The following is a 26,477-nucleotide window of genomic DNA, read 5'->3' as shown; positions in this document are numbered from 1 at the left end:
GAGCTGACCATATGGTGGTAAAATGAGATGCTATTGGACCAGAGATAGGGAATGCTTTTAGGAGAGGCTGAGCTAAAAGACGTTATCCGTTTGTTATTTTACTCTCATGTTGAAAAAATACCCTTTTTTTCACACTTACTGAACCAGGGATGGGGAGTGCTCTTAGCAGAGTCTAAACTAAGGGATGTTAGATGTTTGTTATTTTACTCTCAAGTTGAAAATTCCTGTTTCACTTGTAAATATAAACATCTTTGCCTGGATTTCCAAATCCAGGTTTCGTGGGTTTCGTGGCCTGTCAGACTCTTTACTGTTACCCACGAAGTGGTTCTTTGGCTGGCCGTTGTGCCTGCTGCTCTCTCCGCTAGTCACCTGTTTGTGCATGTACCTGTTCAGACCCTATCCACTCTTCAAAGATGAACTTCTTATCTATGTCCTTGCTGAAGCCTTCTAACTACCCCTAAACTCCACCAGTTCCCTCTTTGAATTATTCATACTGGTAGAACCTGTATTAGTGCTTTTATATGCCTTCTTACATGGTTTTGTAAGTCATCTGGCCTGATGAAGTAATAACGGACAGCTGTTGAACGACATTAACATTACAGTAGTCTCCAAATAAGTACTTGATTATTTGCAAGAGTTGAGGTTCTTTGGCTGCAAATCTCATTAAGGGAATAAATTTCTAGAAATCAGGGTAATGAGATTCCAAGGTCTTGGGAGAATTAACTTTTAATTTGGGGGAGGAGAGCGTGGTGGAGAGAGGGATGAGGGTCACTGGTCACACCCTCAATATTAACAGATTGACTAATAGAATCAGAATCTTTTCAAGTAGGCAGGTGCCAAGAAGGAATTCAAGCTAGGCCAGGTGTTTGGGAAGCTCTTGCATGATTTAAATGAAATCAGTTTTTCCAGGTAAACTTACAAATGAGCTTACTGAAACACAATGAATAATTTTTATAAAACTGTGGAGAATGGGTGAGTTCCTAGAATGTTAAAGATAAGCTTGAATTCTTGAGATTTAAGATGGAAAGGACATGAGGAAGACAATTCTGTAGTTAGTTTTGGAACTGTCATATTTAACGCTGAATGCTGAAAAATATTCTAGTACTATGTACTAAAAGGAGATAGCTCATGAACACATATACATTTAAGTACTGGTCACTAGCTTCCTAAGAGAATTGAGAAGGAAAAAGTATAGCCAAATACTTTCATTTTCTTAGTTAAAAATTTTTTCCATAATAAAAGCAGTATATGTTCACTAAAGAAAATGGAGAAAACATAGAAAAACAGAGAAGAAATAAGTATTACTTGATATATGATCATTTACTTTCTATTATGTCCTTCTACCTTTTTATACACAGATACATGTTTAAAGAGATTACATTTTGTTCAATTACCCATGTTATAGATGTTTCTTCTAAAATAATACTGTTTTACCAACTAAATGAATTAGTTGGTAAGGAAATCAATTTAGAGAGATGCTACCAACACTTAGAAAAAAATTAAGTATAGAATATATTTTAAAAATCAGATTGCATTGCACATAAGGGAATGTATTGTTATGTTATTTCGGTTCTATGCACATATAAACACACACAAATACAGTTTATACAGTAACCATATATATGTACACACACACATATACAAATATGCACAAACACACGTATGTGTTGGTCAAATGTGGCTACTCCGGGCACACCGCCCATGGGTTAGCCCTGCTCTGCAAAGAGCAATAGAAAAATTAATATTTTAAAAAAATGTCAAATATGGGTATCATTAAAAGAAACAAAAGCCAATGCTTTAAAATCTAATTTTTAATATTTGTATAACATTCCAACAGTAGATATGTCTTGATATATTTAAGAAATTCACAATTGTTGTGCTTTCAGACTGTGTTCTATATTTGACAATTATATAATGCAACAAATATTTTTTATATGTGGGAACATCTGGGGTTTTTTTAGGATTAAATTACTAGAACTTGAATTACTGATTCAAAGTGAGAGATTTTTGACCTTTTGGCACATTCTGTCAAATTCTATTCGAAAAGTGATAGCAATTCAGACTTTTATGAACATTGTACAAGATCACCTATTTTCTTAACCCCTTTCTAATACTAGATGTTATCATATTAACAAAACAAACCTATTTGGAGGAAAAAGTGATTGTGCTGCCTTCTGAATTTTACTTAGGTATTAATAACAATAGGTTTTCTTTTTTGTTTTCTCATATATCGATATACTATTTGTATTTCTTTTGTTAAAATTTCCTAAGTCCCTCTCTCATTCTTCTAATGGTGTGTTGCTCTTACAACATTATATGTTTGCAAGGAACTCCCTGTAGACCCTATATTACATTTTTGTCTGTCATAGAGATGCTCATTTACTCATTTTAAAAAGGAGTTTGCCAGATTTGAGGACAGGAACTTGCTTTAAACAAAAGATCTTCGGCTAAGTAAGGCATGCAGCAGTGTTTGCAGTATCTCTGTGGTTGGAAAAGAGAAAGATGTGCTTCATAACTAAATAAACAACTATCTTCATGGTGTGCTATTAGGGCAGTGGAATTCTGTCTTCCTCCCTGTTCCTTATGACATTTTAATCAGTAATTTGAATGATTAAACTGATGAAATTCTGATAAAATGTATGTATGATCCGCTTATAACCTTGGTTAAAAGACTGAGTAACAAAGAAATGCTTCAAAAAATTATGTAAAGCTATACAAATGAACTAAAACTTACAAGATAAATTTAGTAGAAAGAAGGGTAAAGAACCAACGTACACTAAAGTGAAAAGTAAATAAATAATGAACAAAGAAACTTAGCAGCAAAAGACAAAATTAGGGACAACTAATCTCAGCACATGAGAAAAAAATCCAATTTTTAAAGTATTTTATTTTAAGCCCCAAATGACATTACATGTTGCTCTGGTTGGGGACTACAGTGGGGAAGTGGATGCAATTTTCAGGTTAGATTTTAAAAGTTATAGTATACAAAGCCAAGGAGGTGATATTCCCACTTTATGCTGGCTGGGCCATATCTCAAATACTATGTTCAGTTATGATTATGAGGCCTACTGGTGAACTGGAGCACATGTACAAAGTGAGCAACCAGGATGATGAAAGAACAGGAAATTATTAAATGGGAAAACATTAGAAGCTCACTTTCCCGTTATAAGTGTCACTCAGATTTAATTTGCTAGCAACATTTAAGACATCTTTATCAAGTCTTTTTGTCTTCAGCTTAGTTATCAAAGAAATATCTTTTTCTTTTTATACTCACATTTCAACAGGTTTATTTTAATAAAGTACTTACATGCAATATGCAATAAATTTAATTATAAACAGCTGTGGGAACAAATGGAACAAAACAAACAAAAATGGACTCTTACACAGTTCAACGGGTGGTTGCAGAAATGTGAGGACGTAATTGGAGAGCAGCCTCTCAGCTGTGACATTTGTGTGCTCTTGACATTCACCATGGAGAAAGTGGAGAGCATTGGTATGTCTAGGGCAGTGGTTTTCAGAGTGTGGCCTTAAAATCAGCAGCAGCAGCATCACTGAGAATTGGTTAAACATGAAAATTCTTGAATTGGATCCATCAGTAAATGACTTACGTAGACTTTCTGAAAGATGGAGTCCAGCAATCTGTGTTAGCATGGGCCCTCCAGGTGATTCTGATGCATCTCAAGTGAGAACCACGGATGTTTAGTAAGGAGAGATCAGCTGGGAATACTTCTATCTGTGTGATGATTTTTAAACGGTATGGTTTTGGGATGCTTGAAACCAATGTGGAGCAGAGAAAAAGAAGAGATCTAATGTAATCAGAGATGAGGTTACAGAATCTGCATTTGCCAAGCCCCTGGTGATTTTTGAGGTATGGATAGTTGGACCACACTTAGAAAAATAATGAAGTAGGCAAGGCACGGTGGCTCACGCCTGTAATCCCAGCACTTTGGGAGGCCAAGGTGGGTGGATCACTTGAGGTCAGGCGTTTGAGAACAGCCTTGCAACATGGTGAAACCTCCTCTCTACTAAAAATGCAAAAATTAGCTGAGTGTGGTGGCGCATGCCTGTAATCCAAGCTATTTGGGAGGCTGAAGCAGGAGAATCACTTGAGCCGGGGAGGCAGAGGCTGCGGGGAGCCAAGATTGCACCACTGCACTCCATCCTGGATGACAGAGCGAGACTCCGTCTCAAAAAACAAAAGAAAACAAACAAAAAACAAACAAACAAACAAACAAAAAACAGAAACAAAAAGGAAAGAAAGAAAAAAAGAAAATGAAGTAGAGTTTTTTTTTAAATTTATAAATTTGTTTTTTATAGAGACCAGATCTATTATGTTGCCCAGGATGATCCTGAACTCCTGGCCTTAAGTGATCCCCACAACCCCTGGCCTCGGCTTCCCAAAGTGCTGGGATTACAGGCACAAGCCACTGTGCCTGGCCGACGTAGAGATTTTAACTAAGGGAAAGAAAAAGAAAACTTGGGGGAGGTAATGTAAATCACACCTCAAGCAATTCACTAGTTGTCATCTAGAGGAAGGGCTTGTATTACTCTGTGGTGGCTTCAGGAAATAGAACTAGGATTAATAGTTGGAAGTTACAGAAAAGTGGATTATGGAAGGGATTTCTAAGAGATGAAATGATCTGCTGACTAAGGGTACCACATCTCAGATACTTAGGAGCTGCCAAATGCTGAATACCCATTTGTCACTGAGCCTACAGAAAAGATTCTTGCAATGGACTGAGGATTGGACCTGGGGAAATATGGACCTCTAAGTTCCTTTTCAATTCTGAAACTCCAAAAATTTTATCATTCCCAGTATCTCCTGAAAGTACCTTGAAGATTTACATTTTACAGTCAGAAAAGAGAAAGCTCTCCCAATAAACTTTTTTATCTCATGTTAGGAATATATTCTTGTTAGATATTAATAGGTCTATTTCAGGTGAACAGTGTTGAAAATAGGGGCTTGTTATTCTCCTTTGTAGTAACTGAGCCCATGTCCATTGGGGAATTCGGTTTTGGCTGATGAAATAGATGAAAAACTTCTTTAATACCAAAATAAAATCTGCATGACTCAAAGAGGCAAAAAACTGATGGATGAACTTTTTATTCCCCCAGAAATAATAGAGCATTCTAGAGAATGTGCTTTAAATTTCCAATAACTGCCACAGCCTATTTTAGTAATGGCCTCTGCTGGTTGAAATTACAGATATATGTGGCGTATTTAGGATTGTCCACTGTGTGTTCCTATTATTCTTAGATACTGGCCATTGACAAAAACAATGACAACAGCCATCAAAATATGGTGCACAATGAAGAGGGCATCAGATTTTGCCCAGTCTGGACTTGTGTTAAGTATCAGCCAAAAACATGAAAAATGCACCAAGGTTTCTGTAGCTATACACATAATACCTCCATGCTTATAGATGGATGCAATTTAGATAAAGATGTCTAATGTATCGCTATTTTAAATTGTCTATTTTAGTGTTACTGCTTTCTGGGTACTAGCAAAAATTATGGAAAAGAATAAATTAAAACCACAGCTTGTCATCAGTATAAAAATGGCTTTCTTTTCTGAAAGATGCTTCATAAAAGAATGCTAATGAATATATACGATGCTACATGTGTCTTTAGAATAAGCAAGAGAAAATGATTTTGAAAGAGATGACCTGTTGATGACCCAGGGCTGCCTAGTAAGTGACCTCACAACTAGAAATAATTAATATACGACTCCATTTTTGGTGGAAATTAAATTTGGACACCATAATAAATCCAAACTTTATATCAACTTAACTTCCATTCATCTTTTTCCTAGATACTTAAAACAAATTTATAAAAATAATGTGCAAGTATTACCCTTTAGAACATTGATGGAATTCTGCTTAACTCTTTTTCATTCTATTCAATGCTGTTTAATTCAATGACATAAATTGAGATTGAGAATTGGCCATCTGCAAGGCACTGTGCCAAATGTAGAAATGCTAAGAGTACATTACATGTAAGATATAAGTCCTATATCTCCTTGCTTTACTGAGCTACAATTTTGTACCCTAATATGAGATTCAGATCACTTTGAAAAATAATTCAAGTTCAAATATCAAGTTCAAATAATTCAAGTTCAAAAATCATCAAATAAAATCAAAGTGATAATGCAACATAATGAACTAATGGCCATATAACATGATTTCAAAGTGAGACAGTGCGACATTTATATTTCTGCTGTCAAATCTTCCAGTAAACTTGGTTCAAACATGTTCTAAAAAGTTTATTGGTGCTACAAGTCTTCTTCTGCTTTCATTTCTTCTACTTTACCACCCAAGTTTTTGTTGTTATCATCCAATGTGCAGATGGCTACAGTAGCTGCCGAGGCTGCAAACACACCCTCCTATGTCTAGATTCTTCTAGCTTGCCCTCATCTGCTGTGTAGATGATGATGGCCCATGTGTAAATCCAGAGCACAGAATATGTTCTTGATTACCTTCTTCTGTACTCTGCTTCTCTAACTGGAAACCTCCACAGTAGTCCTTGCCTGAATTTGCCATCTTCAGACCCTCTTTCTTGTGCCACCTTTGCTTTGTCTCTCTCTCTCTCCTGCAGGGCCCCACTGTTTAGTGGGCAAGTCTCTTGCTTAGGACTTAACTCTTCCTCTCTCTGCCTACTCTGCACTGCTTTAAGAGAAACTATCATGATTTATATTAAGGAGGTTAGTGGAAAACCAGATCTGTTCAATGAACAGTTAACTTGCATGAGCAGAATGAATCAACCTAGGTGCGCATGTTAGTACTATCCCCAAAGTAGTAATTTGTGTTCATATCTATCCTCTTGCAAAGTATAAGCTTCTTATGAGCAGGGGCTTTGTCTTACCTATCCATTCTCAGAACAAAGTGCCTGGCCCACAGTAGGTTCCCAATAACTGTTTTGCTGTTGTTGTTGGATAAAAGAATCTAGTAGTGCTTGAATACATGCATGCTCTTGGGCTGTAAACTTATCATACAGAGCACGCAGGATGGTCTCTGGCTGAAGCTTCATAGCTACTGGCATAAACCCAAGACTTCATGTTCATTGGAACACAATACTTTGGGAAATGCTGTAGAAACGTCTGCCCCTGGCATATGTAGCAGCAGGGGCGACATTTCCACTATGGGGAGTATCTACTTGGCAGTCCCACAGCATTCCTTAGGAAGCCCCAGGGCTGCATTGGACACTGACAAAAACCCATGATACGATTCAGAGCTCCTAGAACTCGAGCAGCAACTTAAGAACTAATGATGCTACCAGGGCAAAATGAAGATATATTGTCCGAACTCAATTAGGCTACGTGGTCTGATACATTGCACACCAATTGATTTACATCATGCTGCAGGGAGACTAAAATTGCTTCCTCAGGCAAGTTATCATCACCACCAGTTTCAATAAAATAAGATGGATAGCAATATCCGCCAACTACAAAATGACAAATGAGATGGTTTCAGGTCCATAGCAGAAGAAAGAGGAGAAAATAGTTCATCTTCGAGCAGACACACTTCATATGCTTGTTGGTAATATCTATGGTGGGGAAACTCAATGGCCAGTTTATAACTTATTTTCACTGAAGATGTAGTAGGAATATATTTATTTATTTATTTATTTATTTGGAGACAGAGTCTTGCACTGTCGCCCAGGCTGGAGTGCAGTGGTGTGATCTAAGCTCACTGCAAGCTCTGCCTCCTGGGTTCACGTCATTCTCCTGCCTCAGCCTCCCGAGTAGCTGGGACTACAGGTGCCTGTCACCACGCCCAGTTAATTTTTTTTTTTTTGTATTTTTAGTAGAGACGGGGTTTCACCGTGTTAGCCAGGATGGTCTCGATCTCCTGACCTTGTGATCAGCCCGCCTTGGCCTCCCAAAGTGCTGGGATTACAGGCGTCAGCCACTGTGCCCAGCCATGGTAGGAATTTTTAAGCATAGTTTACCTGTATTAGTGTATCTGTAATCCCAGGCAACAGAATCCATAGCACTCAACCCTAAAATAATACGCACAAAGTCTTTCTTTAAGGTAAATTCACAGGGGCAGAGATGTAAAATCAAAACCTTCCTTCTCGTAGGTTCCAAGTCTGCTTCTGTCCTATGATGGATGTTTTGCGAACCAGATAATCTGCTTCATTATGATGGGTGTTCATGTCAGTTGAGGATCTGACTCACTCTGTGGAGCTCTTACCATGCCTACAACTTCATTAATGGATATGTAATCTAGAAAATGACCTTTCTGAATACTCTAAGGCTTGTCTCTATGTTATTGTGGTAGAAATTGATATCAAGGGAAGTGAAAGTAAGGACAGCCAAGCTGTCTTTTTTAACCACAAAGAGTATCACATAACCCGACACTTAGTCAAAACTTAATAGCTGTTGATGAAAGAATGATTTAGAAACTAGTATAATGGTATCTAAAAGCAATGAAATAAACGTTGCAGATGCATGGATCCTAGGCCACCAGGTCAATTTTTTCTATTGGGATTATTTATGAGGAAAAAATCCAGTGGCAAGTTTATATGTTTTCCTTTTAGTTGTCCTAAGACCCTTTCCAAAATAGCCTGTTTACACTAATGTGCGTGTAGGTCCAATCAATAAAGTCCAGAGTGCTCAGCCTGGAGTGACATGGCTCAATCCTGAACAGAACCAAGGTCCATCCCAAACGTGCCAGGAATGGGCAGCCGAGGGACTGCCCAAGTACCTTCGACACTGCACTGCACCACACTGCTCCTACCCTAGCCCCATAGCTGGGCTGGGGCTGTGATTCCCAAAAGTGGCACCCGTATTATTCACAGGTTTATACTGCATGCAGAGGGTAGTTCCCAGCTTACAGTTTTATAAGTTTTATAGGTTATTAGAATATGGAGGGAAATCGCACACTAGATTTTACATTTAATAACATCCAAGTTAGGCTGGGCATGGTGGCTCATGCCTGTAATCCCAGCACTTTGGGAGGCCAAGGTGGGCAGATCACCTGAGGTCGGGAGTTTGAGACCAGCCTGACCACCATGGAGAAACCCTGTCTCTACTAAAAATACAAAAAATTAGCCTGGCCTGGTGGTGCACGCCTATAATCCCAGCTACTTGGAGGGTGAGGCAGGAGAATCACTTGAACCCGGGAGGCAGAGATTGCGGTTAGCCAAGATCACGCCATTGCCCTGTAGCCTGGGCAACAAAAGTGAAACTCCGTCTAAAAAACAGCAACAACAACAACAAAAAAAAACCCCAAAAAACAAACAAACAAAACCAAGTTAAAAATCATTTGACCAGGAACTAGAAACTATCCTTAGAGTCTTCCAGAGTGTTGAAAAAAAACAATATAAGTTTCCCAGAAAGTAGCTACAGTTCTTCACTGACTGAAGACTAATTGGCAGTGGAGGCCTGTCATTAATGTGTAACATGTTGGTGTCGGAAATCAGGAATACAACATCTGATTCCCACCTTCCAGAATAAGTTATTTTTCCCTCTAGTGTATGCTCTTGCATGAAGGAAAAAATAAAGATACAAAAAAGGGAAAAACAGATAAATAGATGCCTCTTCCCTTGTAAATTTACATTCCATTTAAGCAGTTCAATTTTTTTATGAAAAGAAAATCAATATATAACTTGGATTTTATTGTACTTTGACCTATAAAAGCAATGAATAAATAAATAACAACCTAAATGTCCATTCATAGATGATTAGAAAAATTACAGGGCATATCCATTCAAAGGAATTTTGCATGGTTTATTAGAATCAGGTAGGAGAATACTTAATTATTTGGAAGACATTTACAATGCATTTTAAGTGAATAAAGAATGTTTCAAAAGAATATTTAAATATAATTCAAATTCTTAAATATTTATATTTATTTGTGCAAAATGCTAATTGGAGCTGTGTCTGGGTAGAGAGAGTTGTCTAGAGGTGAAGAAACTGAGGTTCAGTAGTTTAAATGATTTTTTCTTTTATTGTTATTATAATTATTATTATTTTTGTAGAGACAGGGTCTTGCCATGTTGCCCAGGTTGGTCTTGAACTCTTGGCCTAGAGCCATCCTCCCAAAGTGCTGAGATTACAGGCATGAGCCACTGCGCCCGGCCTTAAATGATTTTTTAAAATTCACATGGCTAGAATATATAGGACTAGGTTTCAAACCTAAATAGAAACACATCAAATTCCTTGGCCCAGGCTCTTTTTACCATGTTACCACTTATATATAATCTGTATAAGGCTGTATTAACCAGTGATTCCACAGTGGGCTTAGATAAATCATTTAATTTTATTTAATCAAAAGAACATTCTAAAAGAACTAAGTATTGTATCTTCTTTGTTTTATATTTCAAATAAGAGGATTTACATTTACATTTGCTCCTATCAACATTTAAACAATTGAGTTGCAGAGTTAAAAACAGATTTGGGCCAGGCACAGTGGCTCACACTTGTAACCCCAGTAGTTTGGGAGGCCGAGGTGGGCAGATCACTTGAGGTCAGGAGTTCGAGACCAGCCTGGTCAACATGGTGAAACCCCATTTCTACTAAAATACAAAAAATTAGCCAGGTGTGTTGGCGGGCACCTATAGTCCCAGCTATACTCAGTAGGTTGAGGCAGGAGAATTGTTTGAACCACGGAGGCAGAGGTTGCAGTGAGCCAAGATCGCACCACTGCACTGCAGCCTGGGTGACAGAGTGAAATTGTGTCTCAATGACAACAACAAAACAACAATGACAACAACAACAAAAAACCAGATTTGATCCTAAAGATCAACTGATTTCAGAGCCAACCCAGTCCTGTTAAATTTCTCTCACGGAGTCTCCACAACTTCTGGTCATTCCATCCAGTCTCCAGGGCACAGTTAGGAGCTCAAAGCCCCAGCACAAATATACCAGAACACAGGGAATGGGACAGCCAAGGAGGCATCATCTTTTTCTATTGATTCTTTTAAAGCCTCTACAGATAATTGTCTTCATTAAGATAGGATGAAAATATTTCCAAAAGGAGATTAGATTAGGTGAATCCCTGGGCGTTCAACATCAATACTCTCTAAAATTCATTTTTACTTTTCTACTTTTGTAGCCCAGAGCCAGACTGATTTAATTTCTACTTCACACAAAGACAAGACAGGAGGTGAGTCACACAGTTGGCAGTTGATTATGAATCTTGATTGAAGATGTGGCTAATCAGTCATCCTACCCTGCTTTTCCTTTGTTTTCTATCTGTTCCTTTTTAATGTTTGTGTAGCAGACAGATGCTATAGTTTATCTTATCCTATCATGTTATCTTTTCTTATTTTTTGAGACAGAGTTTCGCTTTTGTCACCCAGGTTGGAGTGCAATGGCATGATCTCTGCTCACTGCAACCTCCGCCTCCTGGGTTCAAGTGATTTTCCTGCCTCAGTATCCCAAGTAGCTGGGATTACAGGCGTGCACCACCATGCCTGGCTAATTTTTGTATTTTTAGTAGAGACAGGGTTTCACCATGTTGGCCAGGCTGGTCTCGAACTCCTGACCTCAGGTGATCCACCCGCCTCGGCCTCTCAAAGTGCTGGGATTACAGGCATGACCCACCATGCCCAGCAGATGCTGTGATATTTTAATGGCTGAAAAGTGGTGTCAGATTTGATGATGGTGATGAAGAAAATAATTTTCATAATTCTTAAAGCATATGAACTTTTTTGAAAGAGAATAAAGTCAACTTAGTAAGAATAACATTTAAAGGTATGAGAGGATATAGTAACCCTTGAAAGACCAACCTTAAGAGACTTCTCTGATAGCAAGAAAAATAAAGAAATAAAAGAGTAAACACCAAGAAGTGAAAAGGAGCTTTCCTGAGACAACAAACCACAATGCGGGCATTACACAAATGGGAGTTATTTTTATCCTACCCATTTTGGGATTGATGAAAATAATAAGAAAAATCTAAAAAGAGTAATGAATTTAAAGTAGAAGAAAAAGCTTGCTTCCAGCTCCGGCTCTAACACTCAACAACTGAGAGATACTGGTGAGGGTGGCCTCACCTCACTATGCCCCCAGTTTTTTGTCTGTGAAGAAAGGTGGTACCTGCCTGACTACCTCCCAGGATTGTTGTGCATGTAAACAATGACCAAAACAACAACAAAACAAACAAAAAAGAGTCTATATTTTTTGGAAGATTGAAAGTGCAATGCAATCCTCAGCTGTTTATTATAATTTTTCTCTAAAGTGCTCGTTAGTGTTTATGAGTCTGGGTAACTAACAAAAACTCCCCTGGAACAGCTGGCTAGCAAAATATTTTTGTCTCTGGGGTGAAACAAAAACAACAATGCCATTTTTCTAACCTCGGTTATAAAAACCCTAGGCTGGAACATGTAAATCAACTTACTAAAATAGACACGCATTGGAAATGGACTCAGACTGGGGAGGAGGGTATCATCAGGTGGCAAGATTTATTTATTTTTTGTCAGTTGGGAGAATGTCAAAGAGCAGGGTGGATCCATGGAAATAGCATTAGGGAACAAAATACATTTGGAGTCAGTCCCAGCTCCTTCGCTGACTATGTGACTCTGGGCAAACGATGCACCTCCTTTGACCCTTTAAATTTCTTACCTACAAAATGGGTAAAATAATGGATGTAATAATACCTACCTTACAGAGTCAGCACATGGATTAAATTAGATAATATTATGAAGCGCCCAGTGCAGAGCCTGGTAAATGGCAGAGACTCAATGAATGTGAGTTTTTCCCCATTAGTTTCCTAGACTACACACTTGTTTACTATTTTCACCTATTCCATTTCTTTCTGAGATACTGTTGACCTTGTAGCCTCCCTGTATGCACCAGAGCACCCTGCGTAGAGGATTCCTTTAAAATATTTACATAAATTCTGTCTTTACTCCATTAAGTCTATCTGATTATAATAAAATCACTCATTCTTTGTCTTATGTTAAATTATTTTATTGATCCTATAAAACTGTCTCATAAAATTTAGTAGGTAAAGATCTAAGATGCTTGATACAGCTGCTGACCCTTAAGTTGTAAATATGGAACACTAAACCAAGGGGAAATTCAGAGAACCTTTCCAATTGCTTACTCCATTTCTTCAGAATAACACCCAAATAAAAGTATTACATAAAAAAGATTGCATTTTATTTTCCTGGATGGGAAAGGATTAACACTAAGCAACAGTGCCTGAAAGTTATTATTATGGTTTGTGTGTATGTGTGTCTGTGTGTGTGTGTGTGTGTGTGTGTGTGTGTGTATGGATGGTACTCAACCTCTTTTCCTTCAGTAATTCCAGTTTTTTTTCCACTTTTTTTAAAGAAGGTAGTTGCTCTTCTTGGTCCAGTGAAATCCTCCAAATTCAGCTAAATGTAACTTCTGGGAATTCTCAGATTACATATGGGCCCTCCGTCCTCAACCTAACACCCAGCAGAAATTGTTTATCTTTCCCTTGTACATCCTAACATTTTGTCTATACCATTGGGTACCTTTGAAATCAAGCTGTACCAAGGATGTCCAACCTTTTGGCTTCTCTAGGCCACATTGCAAGAAGAATTATCTTGGGCCACACATAAAAAACACTAAACACTAACGACAAATAATCTCAAAAAAAAAAGTTCCAGGCATAATTTTTATAATATCCGCCACCACAGATAAGCAAAAAAATCCTTGCATTCAAAGGGTTGGACATGGCTATAAGTCTATACTTTCTACATGGTCCCAAGACATAGCACACAGTTTGGAACAGAGGTGGCATTTGTGTGAATTTTGGTTGAAGGTGTGGATGATCAGTCCTCTCTTCCCCTTATTTCCTGTTGGCCCTTTCTTAAAGTTTGCAGTGTGTGACCATATGGTGCTATTTTAAGAGTTTGAGAAGTGGGTTAGATATGATGTTGGCAGAAAGACAACCATTTGACTTCCCCTTTCCATCTTCCCTGGGTTGCATCACTGTTTTAAATTGTATCACAGAGATTTCCATTATAATTTCAAGAATAGTATATACTGTCAGCATTACATTTGAAAAGGATTAACTTGAAATGCTTCTTAAACAGTACACAGAGTACCTTATTATCTGATAGTCACTTTCTCCAGCAAAATCTTGGATAATTTTTTGACATTATCTTTGTTGCCCCATGGTGACTTACGAGGCATGCTCCAGAAAATTCTCTATTAAAGAACAGAGGTTCCAATAGTGCCAGCCAAAATTTCATAAAGTTTATTTACAATGTGATTCATTCCTGGAGTCCATCATTCTCTATCCATTTAACTCATGCAATCACATTGAATGTTCACAGTATATATTACTGTTCAAATTCTTTCAAATACTCTGTGTACCGTTGCAATGGAAATTCACAAGTAGAAGTGAATAACATTCCCCACCACAAGGATCCTTGAGGGAAACTGAAAACAAAAGCCATATCTTTGTTGAATCCAGTTTGCTCACATTTCAACACACATAACTCCACTGAACTGGCCATCACAGCAAAAGCCACAACACACACACACAGCAGCATGGAGCTTAACCACACAACTCAACAGACAATGCAGACAAACTTGAGTATAAACCAAGATTTTTCTACCTCTTTTCATAACAGGTTAGTGCTGGCCCTCAGTGTTGGTGTACAGTTTTTATGGCATGGGAAAATAGGGATGTTTCTGCCCTATAAAAATAAATGTGTTGAAGGCTTTAGTTTGAGCTTACACAATGTCAGAAAGTTCCAAAGGCACTGGCACAATACAAAAAAAAGAATCTTACAAACAAATATATATCATCAAAACACATGGCAAGATACTAAGAAAACACTGGTAGGAAAACTACTGGTTTCTCAGGTGATTTATGCAACAGTTTTCAATACCTTCCTGAAAAATAAGGAGTAAGAAAGGCAGGCTAGTGGGTCTTTGGTGGGGTATATCTTGTCACCAACCACCACTCATATAAAATCTTTAGCTTTAAACTGCTTAATAGATCATTTTCTCTCTGCAGAAGTAAAAAGCATAGAACCTTCATTGTTCTTAATATTTTAAGCCTCGGGAAGGGCTAAGGGAAGGAGCATAGAAATACATGCACTATCTTTAATAAAGAAAGGAATATGAGGAATAAAAATATAAAGAATAATTATTATTCCTTCCTTTTATATATCGTAATATAAACTTCTTTTCAAACTTTAGTTCTCTGCAGATACTTGTTCACATGTAACATCTTTTTCTTTTCTTTTTTTTTTTTTTTTTTTTTTTTGAGACGGAGTCTTGCTCTGCCGCCCAGGCTGGAGTGCAGTGGCCGGATCTCAGCTCACTGCAAGCTCCGCCTCCCGGGTTCACGCCATTCTCCTGCCTCAGCCTCCCGAGTAGCTGGGACTACAGGCGCCCGCCACCTCGCCCGGCTAGTTTTTTGTATATTTTAGTAGAGACGGGGTTTCACCATGTTAGCCAGGATGGTCTCGATCTCCTGACCTCGTGATCCGCCCGTCTCGGCCTCCCAAAGTGCTGGGATTACAGGCTTGAGCCACCGCGCCCGGCCCACATGTAACATCTTTTTCTACTCTGGAAAGGGATGGGACAGAAAGAGCAGAAAACATGAAGTTCTGAATTTGAATAAAAGAAACACTTTTGCTGTTACATCAAGAATGCAAGGTGGGCAACAGGGCTAGAAATAGGAAAATTGGAAAAATTTCATTGGACTTAATGATTCATAATTCCTCAAAAAATAAAACTTACCACATTCTGTGCAAATTTTTCAAAAGATGTTCTGCGATCCATTGAGTTTCCAGACTTACGTATGTGGGGTAGGATAGGGTGAAGGGAAATAAAGGAAGATTAAAAAAAAAAAAAAGCAAGGAAAACAGAGCAGAAAAAGACAGGATAATGAAATGATGCAACGCCAAATCCATGTTCTAAATCAGAAGGCCCATGGAGGTAGGAGAGCCGCCGAGGGAGGCTGCTTCTCATAGGACATGGGCTCTGCTTTCATTAGTGCTAACACCAAAAACTTGTCTTGTACAAACAAAATGGTGTGATTCAAGCAAAATCAAATTAAGCCGAAATGAAGTAGATATGGGAAGGCTTTATACTGACATTTGCAGAGCCTAAATATTTAAAAATCTAGCAGCATATCCTCAGAATTTCCTCAAAATTTTTATCAGAAAAAATTTCTGTTGACAACATCATTAATTCTATAGAGCATTAATGTCTAATAGAACTTTCCAAAAGGATGGAAATCTCATTCTATGCTGTCCAATACAGAAGTCTGTAGCTGTGGTTATTGAGCATTTGAAATTTGGCTAGAACGTTATATAATTTTAATTAACTAAGATTTAAACAGTCCCAAGTGGCTAGTGACTGCTGTACTGGATAGTGTTACTACGAAGTATCCATTTCCAGTTGTAAAGGCAATGGACTTAAAAAAATCTTATTAGCCTATATGATGATCATGAACTACACAAAATTATAATTTAAACTCAGAATTTCAAGAAGCTGTGAACTCTTTTAACGTTAAAAATAATGAATGGTGTTGATGTTTATGTCCAGGTTTTCTCTTCCCTGTTATATCGATTGCGTAAGGAGTTACAAACAGAGAGACATTGATTATTAACATTGTTGAATAATGAGGTCTACTACAATGCTCCCATAATGTGCTTGGCTACCATGCTAGGTGTATAAAATTCATCACAGGGATATTAAGTGATTCAGGATAAATGCCAAATGAAAATGTTCGGAAGCAAACATTCCTACCTTTTGTCACCTATTATTGAAAAAAGTGAGTCTACTTTCAGTTATGAGGCCTGTGGTTCAAAACATACATTCTAGCTTACTGAGCAAAGAAAACCCTCTTGAAATTTTTGACTAATGACTTTGTTACTTTCTTTTCTTTATTGTAATTTTGATTCCTTTAAACTAGGCATACAGAAGACTAACATGAAACATGAAAACAGCTTCTAATAAATTTTGCAAAGCATGAACATCTGCAGAAACAAACAAACAGAAAGTAATACAATAAGCAATAAACAAACAGAAACAACTTAAATGGCCCTTATAAAATGCAAAGGTTTGGGGGAGGGTCTTGGAGTATGTTCACTTACCATTAGTCCAATACCCTGGATTCAGCAGAGGTAATTACTCCAGATAATTATAACTGAGAACTAGGTCAAGAAAAAACAACTCACGAAAAAACCAATACCTTTTTCTTTGCCTGTAGAAGCTCCTGATAGGCACTGGATCTTATAAAACGTGGGTATGAATCACTTTTCATCAGTTTGTAAATGTGCTCCTAAAAAGAAATAATGGTTGAGGTGCTTCTTTATTATTTCTTGGGAAAAGTAAAATATTATGATGCCACACGTGGCTAAAGAACAAATCTAGTAGCAGCTAAAAATAGTAATAACAATGCTGATTAGAATACCTTCTATTTACAGGACATTTAGATCTTCAAATTCAATATCTCATTCATGGGATCATTGTTTAAATTGGTTTAGGAGCTACTGAGGAGGCAAATCACATCCAGTCATTAAAAAAATGGAATTTGTCAGAAAATAACCTCAGATCAAGTTGTTGACTTATATAGATCACTAGAGAATATAACTAAATTTGCTATCTCTTAAAATTACTCCAGGCCTGAAGTGAGTAATGTTAACTCAGACTGAGTAATCATCCTGGATACTTTTGGCCTCTACATTTACTGGAGGGGGGCCAACTGCCCAGATGAATCGGATCATCTCTTTGGTACAAATTGCATGGAAAATTGTCTTCCACGCCCACCTTGGGTCAGAGCACAAGTCCAAAAATAAATTTTGTGATATTTAATTGCTAAGTCTCCAAATTTGTGTGCTCTTTCTTATTACTTACTCAGTGACAGATTAGGTAAATATTTGATCATTCACCCCTAAGAAGTTTGCAAAATTCTGTTTTGATGATGAATTTTGGTAGACAAAGAAGTCAAAAAAAAGGAAAAAGTTACTCATTCAATTCAATCTTGACCCAATCTAGGGAGATTCTACTCTGGTCTACTGCAGCTCAGGGAGCTAACATGTGTCTTGATCTTCCTATTCTAGTGAAATACCAGTTAGGTGTAGAGCTTGGAACTATTGGAGAGTATTCTGAATGTCCAAATTTTCTTTCTTTTTTTTTTTTTCTTGAATAAAATACATGCTTCAAGAAATGACTCCAGTTCTCTAGTCTTAAACGTAACAGCAATAATTTGAAGTTACTTTAAACCCATTTAAAGACATTCAGGATTAAGTCTCCAGACCTAGCCCAAGGGTGATCTTCAAAGAATGTTAAGTTTGGAACTGTATGGGAATTTGTTTGAAAAGTAGAGCAATGGCTGGTTTTGGAATGAAGCATTTGGAAATTCAGATTCTACCTTGCTCAAGAACTACCTCTTACAAATAGGGTAAATTTAGGCCAACTTTTTCATCTCTCTGATCCTTAATGTTCTAATCTATAAAATAGCATTGCTGTGATGATTAAAGGAATAATAGATGTGTTGCAAAGCATGGGGTGTGGATAGTAAGTGCTCAAATATACTTGGGTATATGGCAGGTACTCTTTTAAGTGCTTTCCTCTATTAGTTAGTGTAAGCCTTACAAAACTCCTGTGGGCTTGGTAACCATTATGTCCATTTTACAAGTGAAGAAACGGAGGCATGGAGAAGTAGTCACAGAGCAGAGCTGAAATCAGAACCTAGGCAATTTAGCTAACGATAGGATTTTTTTTAAAACCACAGAAAAACTAGAATTAAATATCTGAGCTTAACTGAAAAATAAATCTAGGGCCAAGTGGTAATGTTTTCTATAGAAATTTCTTTTTTTCTATAAGAAAAGAGGATCCTCTTAGGCAAGAATATTTTTAAGTGACACCGATAACCAAAAAAAGTTCTTTTTTATACCTCGGGAAGGGCATTCCAAACATTTTACACATTGTTACCTCTAGAAAGATGCTTGACATTTTATCTTGGACTGAAAGAAAGAAAGATCACAGAGAAGTGAGCAGTAGGGCCAGAATTTCTGGTCTGCTCTCTGTCATGTTCTCTCTAGAGTGTAATTATTTCTACATCGGAGACCATGGCTGAACCACATGGGATAGGTATCCAGTTAGCTGTTAAAATTCATGTTAGTTTTCTACACAGTTGCTGATTTCTTTAAATGAAAGCCAAGGAGAAATGTATTTTCTATAGAGCATGGAAATAAGGAAGGATATTCGTGTATCTCATTCTTTGTCTTCTATATTTTATTTTAGTAATGTGTGTGTTTTAAAAAGGTACTTTTTAGAATGAATATTCTTCTCCAAAAGAAGTTTAAGAAATTATGCAGTATGCACGTTCTGATTTAAAAACCAACTTCAACACATCATTAGGGAGTGGGTGCAGTGGCTCATGCCTGTAATCCCAGCACTTTGAGAGGCTAAGGTGGGAGGACTGCTTGAGCCCAGGAGTCGGAGACCAGCCTGGGCAACATAGGGAGACCCACCCTGTCTCTACAAAAAAAAAAAAATTTTTTTTAATTAGCCAGGCATGGTGGTGCATGCCTGTGGTCCCAGCTACTTGGGAGGCTGAGGTAGGAGGATTGCTTAAACCTGGGAGGCCAAGGCTATAGTGAGCCATGATCATGCCAATATAGGGAACAGAAAGAGACCTTGTTTCCAAAAATAAAATAAAATAAAATAAAATAAAATACCACATTATCAGCAAACACTATCCCCTCATAAGAAGTTGATTTTTCTTCTTGAGTATCAATATTTTTTGAGAGAAGGCAGAAATTCAAGTTGTTTTTACAAAGGGAATTAAGATCCAGTTTGAGAAAAGATGACTAACAATTTGTCTTAGGAAATTAGAATCAGTTTTCTTTATTTTTTCTTTCTGTAGGCTAAAAAATTAACTTGAAAATTTAAGAAATGTCAGAATCTAATATTTGTTTTTTTTTCCACCAGAGATAAAACTGGTTTGAGTTTGACATAACTTTAAGCTAATTCAGTTTGAATAATTTATAATAATGAATAATTCAGGAATGTCAGAGTCTTGGAATCTCTACATTGAAGATGCCTTAAAGATTTTAAATCTTTTTAAAAAATGTTTTAAAAAATATTTTATTGAGATGGGGGCCATCACTAGATAGTGTTTGCTCACTTATTGGGGGAACAGAGTAGAAACTGAAGTAAAAGTTTTAAAATATTTCAAATATGTCCCTTCATATAAAAATATTCAAACTTAGAAAATATTCCCAGGTTTTAAAAAACTATTCAGTTTAATGTGTCTTTGTTCCTTCCTAGATCAGTTAGAGTTGTTTTACAGTTATCTAAATTGAAAATGTTAGAAATAGCTGCCATTTATAATGAAAATAAAATGAATATACCCAACGATCACCTTCTCAGAAGCACATTTGTGATGTGAGGCCCACCGTACACCCACCTGAGCATCTTCAAATGTGTATCGTCCAGGTTCCTTCACGTTCTGTGTGGTTTTGTCATAACTCTTGGAATCCAAGTTAATGGCACTGGGGGCTCCAGGAGCCAGAAACTCTTGCCATATTTCCTGAACTCTTGAGGGCACTTCTTTAATAGGCCTCTTTTTCAGGTCCTCCACTGCCAGCCAGAATCTATGCAAAATGTGAGATCAGGTGTTTACTCTGACGGCCCATCATCTGAAAATCCTTGTGATATTTACGGATCATGCAGTTCATCATGATGACTCACAGCCAACTCACTTTCTCAGAGGGCTTCCAGTATCAGGGTGGTACTGACTATATTCAAAGGTATAATCTTCTTTGGAAGGAATTATGAAAAACAATCTCTTTTAAGTGTTTGTTGTTAAAAGCAGATCTGTCAGAGCCCTGTATAACATTCATTTTAGCTAAGGAAAGCAGCACTGCTAACTGTTTATTGAAAACGAAGAGGAGTTTGAAGGGAATTAAAGGTGTAGGACATGGAGCCTCCAATTGGGAGACAAAGCCATGCACTGTGTTCTTTGGATCTTCTGTCCATTTGAGCAGTGGGGGCTAGTGTGGAGAGCCTTTTCTGTTCTAGCTTGTAAGGGAATTATAAAGAAGCTTCACTGAAGTTAAAAGAGGCCTGGACATAAGATCAGAAAATTCCCTGGCTGGAAAAATAAAAACAATTAACTAATGATAAGCTAATTTAATTGAGAGAGTTATGGAATGACCGAAGCAGCAAGCTTTCACATGGAATTACTTGAAAAGTTTCAATGTGTAGAGGCATCATTGCAATTCAGAAGCCACAGAAGAATATATACTGACTTACTTCTGAATATAGACTTCTGAATATAGACTATATTTATAGTATATATATACTGAAGGAACCTGGGAGTGTGTTTTGGTTGATAATAGCAAGTGGTAAAGTCTAGTGAGAAGGGGCCACATTGTATTAACTGGTTGCATTTCTTCAATATTGTGCTCTAGGTTAGAGCTTGCTGGTTAGATCTCCAGAAATAATGTTTAAAAGATAAATGACTATATCATAATTTGTTAATAGAAACAAACACTCTACGTGAAAAAGTTGCTGCTAGGACTGTGTTATCCTCTGTAAACACTCTTACTGCTCTAATAGCAGATGCAGTCAAGGAAAGGCAAAGACGGCCACAGAGTCTTAACAGAGGTGATCAGCAGTACCTTCGTAACTACTAAGCTTTAACTTGACCACTAATGAATAATCAGAAATCAGTAATGAAGTGCATGAGCTAGAATTAGAATATCAACTACTACTCAGGCTAGTGATTTTTGAGTTTTCATTTCCAGATTTTGTTTTTTAATAGATATATATAACAGAGGATAATCTAACTTTGACAACACCTCAAACAGGAAACTACCACCATGACTTTTAGAAAGGAAGGCTCAAGACCATTCCCTCTTAAAACACAGATTTAGACACTGTGCACTCTAATAGGAATACTATGCAAGCCTGGGCGTGGTGGCTCACGTCTGTAATCCCAGCACTTTGGTAGGTCGAGGCGGGCAGATCATCTGAGGTTGGGCATTTGAGATCAGCCTGGCCAACATGGTGAAACCCTGTCTCTACTAATAATAGAAAAATTAGCTGGGCATGGTGGTGAACGCCTGTAATCCCAGCTACTCGGGAGGCTGAGGCACGAGAATCACTTGAACCCGGGAGGTGGAGGTTGCGGTGAGCCAAGATCATGCCACTGCACTCCAGCCTGGGCAACAAGAGCAAAACTCTGTCTCAAAAAAACAAACAAACAAACAAACAAACAAACAAACAAAAAAAAAACGGAATGCTATGCGTAATCCGAGGGAGCAGGAGTTTTGAAATTAACATATGCTCAGTCAAGTTCATTCCAGCACACTTTGAACACATCAATCAAAACAAAGTCTCTGTCCTCAAAGAATGAGTAGAGGAAAAGATAAACCATTTAAATGGCCGTAACACCAGGAAGTACATGAATGGCTCTCCAGGAAGAGAATGAACTAGATAGTCTGGGAATGGCAAGCAGGAAAGAGTCCCTCTGCTGGGGCAAGTGCTGGATTGGAAAAGGGGGATCTAGAAAAAGCTCTTCTAAATCCAGTGACATCTGAAATGGGCCTGGAAATAAGCATAAAATATAAAAGGGTTGAGAAGTTAATAACCACACCTACACCAACATGTAGGTGCAGGCACTGCTCTAAGTGATTCACATATTAACTCATTTAATTCCCACAGTAACTCTATAAAGCAAGTTCTATTATTCCCCTCATTTTAGAGAAGAGGAAACTGAGCATATGAAGATGAAGTTGCTTATTTAAGGTTGCTCACTATCCCATCTCACTATTAGTGTCATGGCTGAGGTTTGCCCCCAGAAAGTCTACAGCAGATGACATGCCCACAAGCACTCCCTCACATGGTCTTTCTAACAGCATCGTTGCCTTTCTTAGTCTCACCATTACTGTAATTATTGTAATAGCTTAATAGCATGGAGGAGCCGGGTGCAATGCCGTGCACCTGTGGTCCCAGCTACTCAGGAGGCTGAGGTGGGAGGATCACTTGAGCCCAGGAGTTCAAGCCTGCTGTGAGCTATGACAGTGCCTCTGAACTGCAGCCTGGGTGTCAGAGAAAGATCCCATCTCTCTTAAAAAAAAAAAAAATCCTATATCCTTTATTTCCTGGTAGCTGGAACCTAAGTAAGTATTTTTAATGTCTTTGATTCTTGATTTCCTCATCAGTAAAATGGGATGATAATGCTTATTTCACTGGGTTTCCACTGGATTAATTGGTTTCCATTGGATTAGTTGATTAAATTAATTCCATTAATCTATACTAATGATATAAATTATATAGAAGGTTCTGAAAAGTACCTGGCATATTTTTAGTCACTCAAAGATAAAAACTCATGATATTACTACATTTTCTTAGCACTTGCTCATGCCATGTGTTTTGCTCGAAAAAAAGAATGAGGGAAATACATCATAAAATTTCAAGTTTCTTCTCCCTATTAGGGAGAGCAGAGGGTGTATTTGAAGCATAAGTAGTTATTGAGAAACAGTGCTTCTTATTTTTCTCCTGTCCTAATATTTGAAAAAAAAAAAAAGCTCAGGTGAGTGACACACTCTCACTGATAACAGGAGGGCAGCTGTTTGGTTAAGATGCACGGAGGGTTATTTTATTTTAAGTGCAATTCACAGCCCTGTTGACCACTGGACCGTTTTGTCTCCTTCAGTGTGTGACACAGATATGTCAGTGGAAGCAGAGTAGGGCTCAGATTTGGGGAGCAGTGGACAGTAGCTTGGTACTGGTTTGCAGGAAGCCAAGAATGCCACTTACATGCAATCTGACCTCCTTAGCCATACTTTCTTGGCTTAAGCTTCCTCAGTCATGCTTTTCTCATCTATAAAATGAGGCAATATTTACACTTTATGTTGGTTTTGGTGGTTAGATGTGTGATGATCAGAAATAATGAATGCAAAATATAACATAGCATATTATAAAAGTAGTAGATATAAATATATTCTGGTGTCTTGTAGGTATTCAATAATTAATCTAATCTACATCTTTCATTTATCTACTGATCTATACTTACTATGATAGGCATATAGTAGATACTCAAGAAATATATATATGTATATATATAATATGTGCATGTATATAAGATAATCTAATATTTCTTAAATATAATTACTTAGCCTAGAGTCTAGTACGGCATAGAATGATTAAGATAAGAAATGATTAAAGCTTGAACTAAGAAATTGGCAATAATTCAATTCATTCCTGAAACTGAGTATCCACATGCTCTTTTTCCAAAAGCATCTTCTCTCTTCCTGTTTTGATGGTTTATCTCCTCCCCATTGTCCAGCTTTTAGCCTAGAAGCAATTTCCCCTAGTATCCCTTTGCTGGTCTCTAACTCTGGGCTAGGCATCCCTCTGTGCTTTTCCCAACTAAACACCCAGGATTTTGTGCTGCAATTTGTTTTCTCGTCTGTATCTACTAACAGACTGTAATTTAATGAGAGAAGGAGATGTTTTTATTTGGCTAGGCAAGGCTGGTAAGGTTTATTACTTGTTTATTTACTCATCGTGATACAAATAATACCAGCATGTTTTCAAAAACTTAGAGAATGAGAGGAACATCCATCTCCCCAGCCACTAAAATGCCTCAAGTATCCTTTATCTCTGCTTTATTTTTAATGCATTCTTTTTTTTTTTCTTTTTTAGACAGAGTCTTGCTCTGTTGCCCGGGCTGGAGTGCAGTGGTGCAATCTTGGCTCACTGCAACCTCCACCTCCTGGGTTTAAGTGATTCTCATTCCTCAGCCTCCCCAGCAGCTGGCACTACAGGCATGTGCCATCATGCCCAGTTAATTTTAATTTTTATTTTTTGTAGAGATGGAGTTTGCCGTGTTGGCCAGGCTGGTCTCAAATTCCTGGCCTCAAGAGATCCACCTGCCTCAGCTCCCAAAGTGGTGGGATTACAGGCCTGAGCCCCGCGCCTAGCCTTTTAATGAATTCTTGCACTCAATCATTGACAATGTGACCTCAACATAGAAAATGTTATTAGTAGGCTCAATACAGAACTTTAGCAACTTTAGCAGCAAGATCTTGCAAAAGCCCAAGCATGAAGGATTCCCATAAACTGGAAGGAGAATAGGAAGCTGCATGCCAGCAATCCATGCTAGGCACACATAGAGAGTTACACTCCTCCAGGTTCTGCCTGTGGTCATCTTGCTTCATCCATGTGACATGTGTCAGCGTCCTACATCTTTCTGAATGGTTTGGGATTCCTGTTAAATCTCCTGAAAAGAACGTGACCATGCCTGGCACTACTTCGTTCCAATGAAAATGAATGAATGCAGAGAACTTTCAGCAAATGAATTTTGCAGGACTGCGTAAGTCATGGAAAAGTAAAAATTGGGCATCAGGTTTCAAAAGAATAATGAATGAAAAGCTCATGAAAAAACAGTCTTATATAGTGGAAAGTTATCACTCCCTTCAAAGATGTTAAATAGAGCTATTAAAATCCACTCTAATGTCTTATATTTAAAAATGCAATTTTCAGATCCTCCTTATGTTAGCAAATTTTAAAAATATATAAAGACGATGTTTACAACAGATGGGCAGAACGGGTGTTGCTGTCTCATGAACAGCTCAATGCTGTGCTGCTCTCAATTGCCCTGTGGCTATTATTTAAACATGCAAAGAGAATGAGACAGCCCAGTAGTGTGGTTTCAAGTTATTTGATACAGCTGCCCAGTCTCTTCTTCTCTAACTTGCTTGAGAAGTGATACGCAAAGATAGTCAACATTGACAAATAGATATTTTTATTGAACTTCATAAATGTTATTGGCCAATCTCCACTTTGCCAAACATTGCTCTTTGTACTGCATTTCTTTACAGAGTCCATTTCAAAGCCACCAAATTTGTATAGTTAAAACATCTGGAGGCACAGAGACGGCGTAAAAATAAGTTATAAGAAATTGATACGTGGGACAGCCTTTGCCTTGCTATCTTTTTTCCCTTCATTAGGTGGCAGAAATTCAGTGGGTTCATAACATCATTATGATGTTAGTGGAGGATCTATTACCTCCAGAATAACCAGATACATCACAGACAGTATTTCTCTGGCGTATAAGATCCAAGCAATGTGTCTTACCTTAAATTTTCCGAGCTGAATTCTGACTCTAGAAATTTAAGGAACTGTTCTCTCCCAACTGGGTCTTTCAATGCCTCGTCCATGCCGAAACCCCATCGTTTTACCCTCTGCTGGCTCGGTTCTTTGCTATAGAAGATAAAACAAAGGCAAACACATTCCTTTAATCAGAATTCCAATTTTTTTGTTATTACATTCTCCTTTAAAATCATGTGTGCCTCGAAGTTCCCATCTTTACCTTTTGTTTCAAAAAAATATACCTCTGATTAACGGCTCTGCATGAAATCATCATGTACATTAGTATTAATAATAAAGTCTAACATTTATTGAGCATTATGTGCTAAGGACTTTACAAAAATGGTCTCTTTTAGTTTCTGCCAGCCACTTTATGAGATAGGCACTATTAATCTTATTATTTACAGATGAGGAAATTGAGGCATAG

General features: G+C 37.7%; 1 protein-coding gene across 6 annotated transcripts in view; it reads right to left on the bottom strand.

Annotated features, from left to right (window-relative positions):
• LOC105474645 (regulator of G protein signaling 7) overlaps positions 1-26,477 on the bottom strand; it is a 569,035-nt gene that overhangs the window by 8,924 nt on the left and 533,634 nt on the right. For 4 of the 6 annotated variants that reach the window (XM_011729459.3, XM_071073714.1, XM_071073711.1 and 1 more), the window contains 4 exons: positions 26,039-26,164; positions 20,358-20,544; positions 17,133-17,222; positions 14,539-14,619 (listed from right to left, as the gene is read on the bottom strand). In XM_011729459.3, the coding sequence (XP_011727761.1) occupies positions 14,545-14,619; positions 17,133-17,222; positions 20,358-20,544; positions 26,039-26,164 (478 nt within the window). In that variant the 3' untranslated portion in view covers positions 14,539-14,544. The remainder of the gene's footprint in view (positions 1-14,538; positions 14,620-17,132; positions 17,223-20,357; positions 20,545-26,038; positions 26,165-26,477) is intronic. The other 2 variants (XM_011729461.3, XM_071073718.1) reach the window with 1 other exon arrangement.

The sequence above is a fragment of the Macaca nemestrina genome, chromosome 1 (assembly GCF_043159975.1).
Source record: "Macaca nemestrina isolate mMacNem1 chromosome 1, mMacNem.hap1, whole genome shotgun sequence".
NCBI lineage: Eukaryota > Metazoa > Chordata > Mammalia > Primates > Cercopithecidae > Macaca > Macaca nemestrina.
The sequence above is the reverse complement of the archived record's forward strand: the minus strand, read 5'-3'. Positions and strand labels throughout refer to the sequence as shown.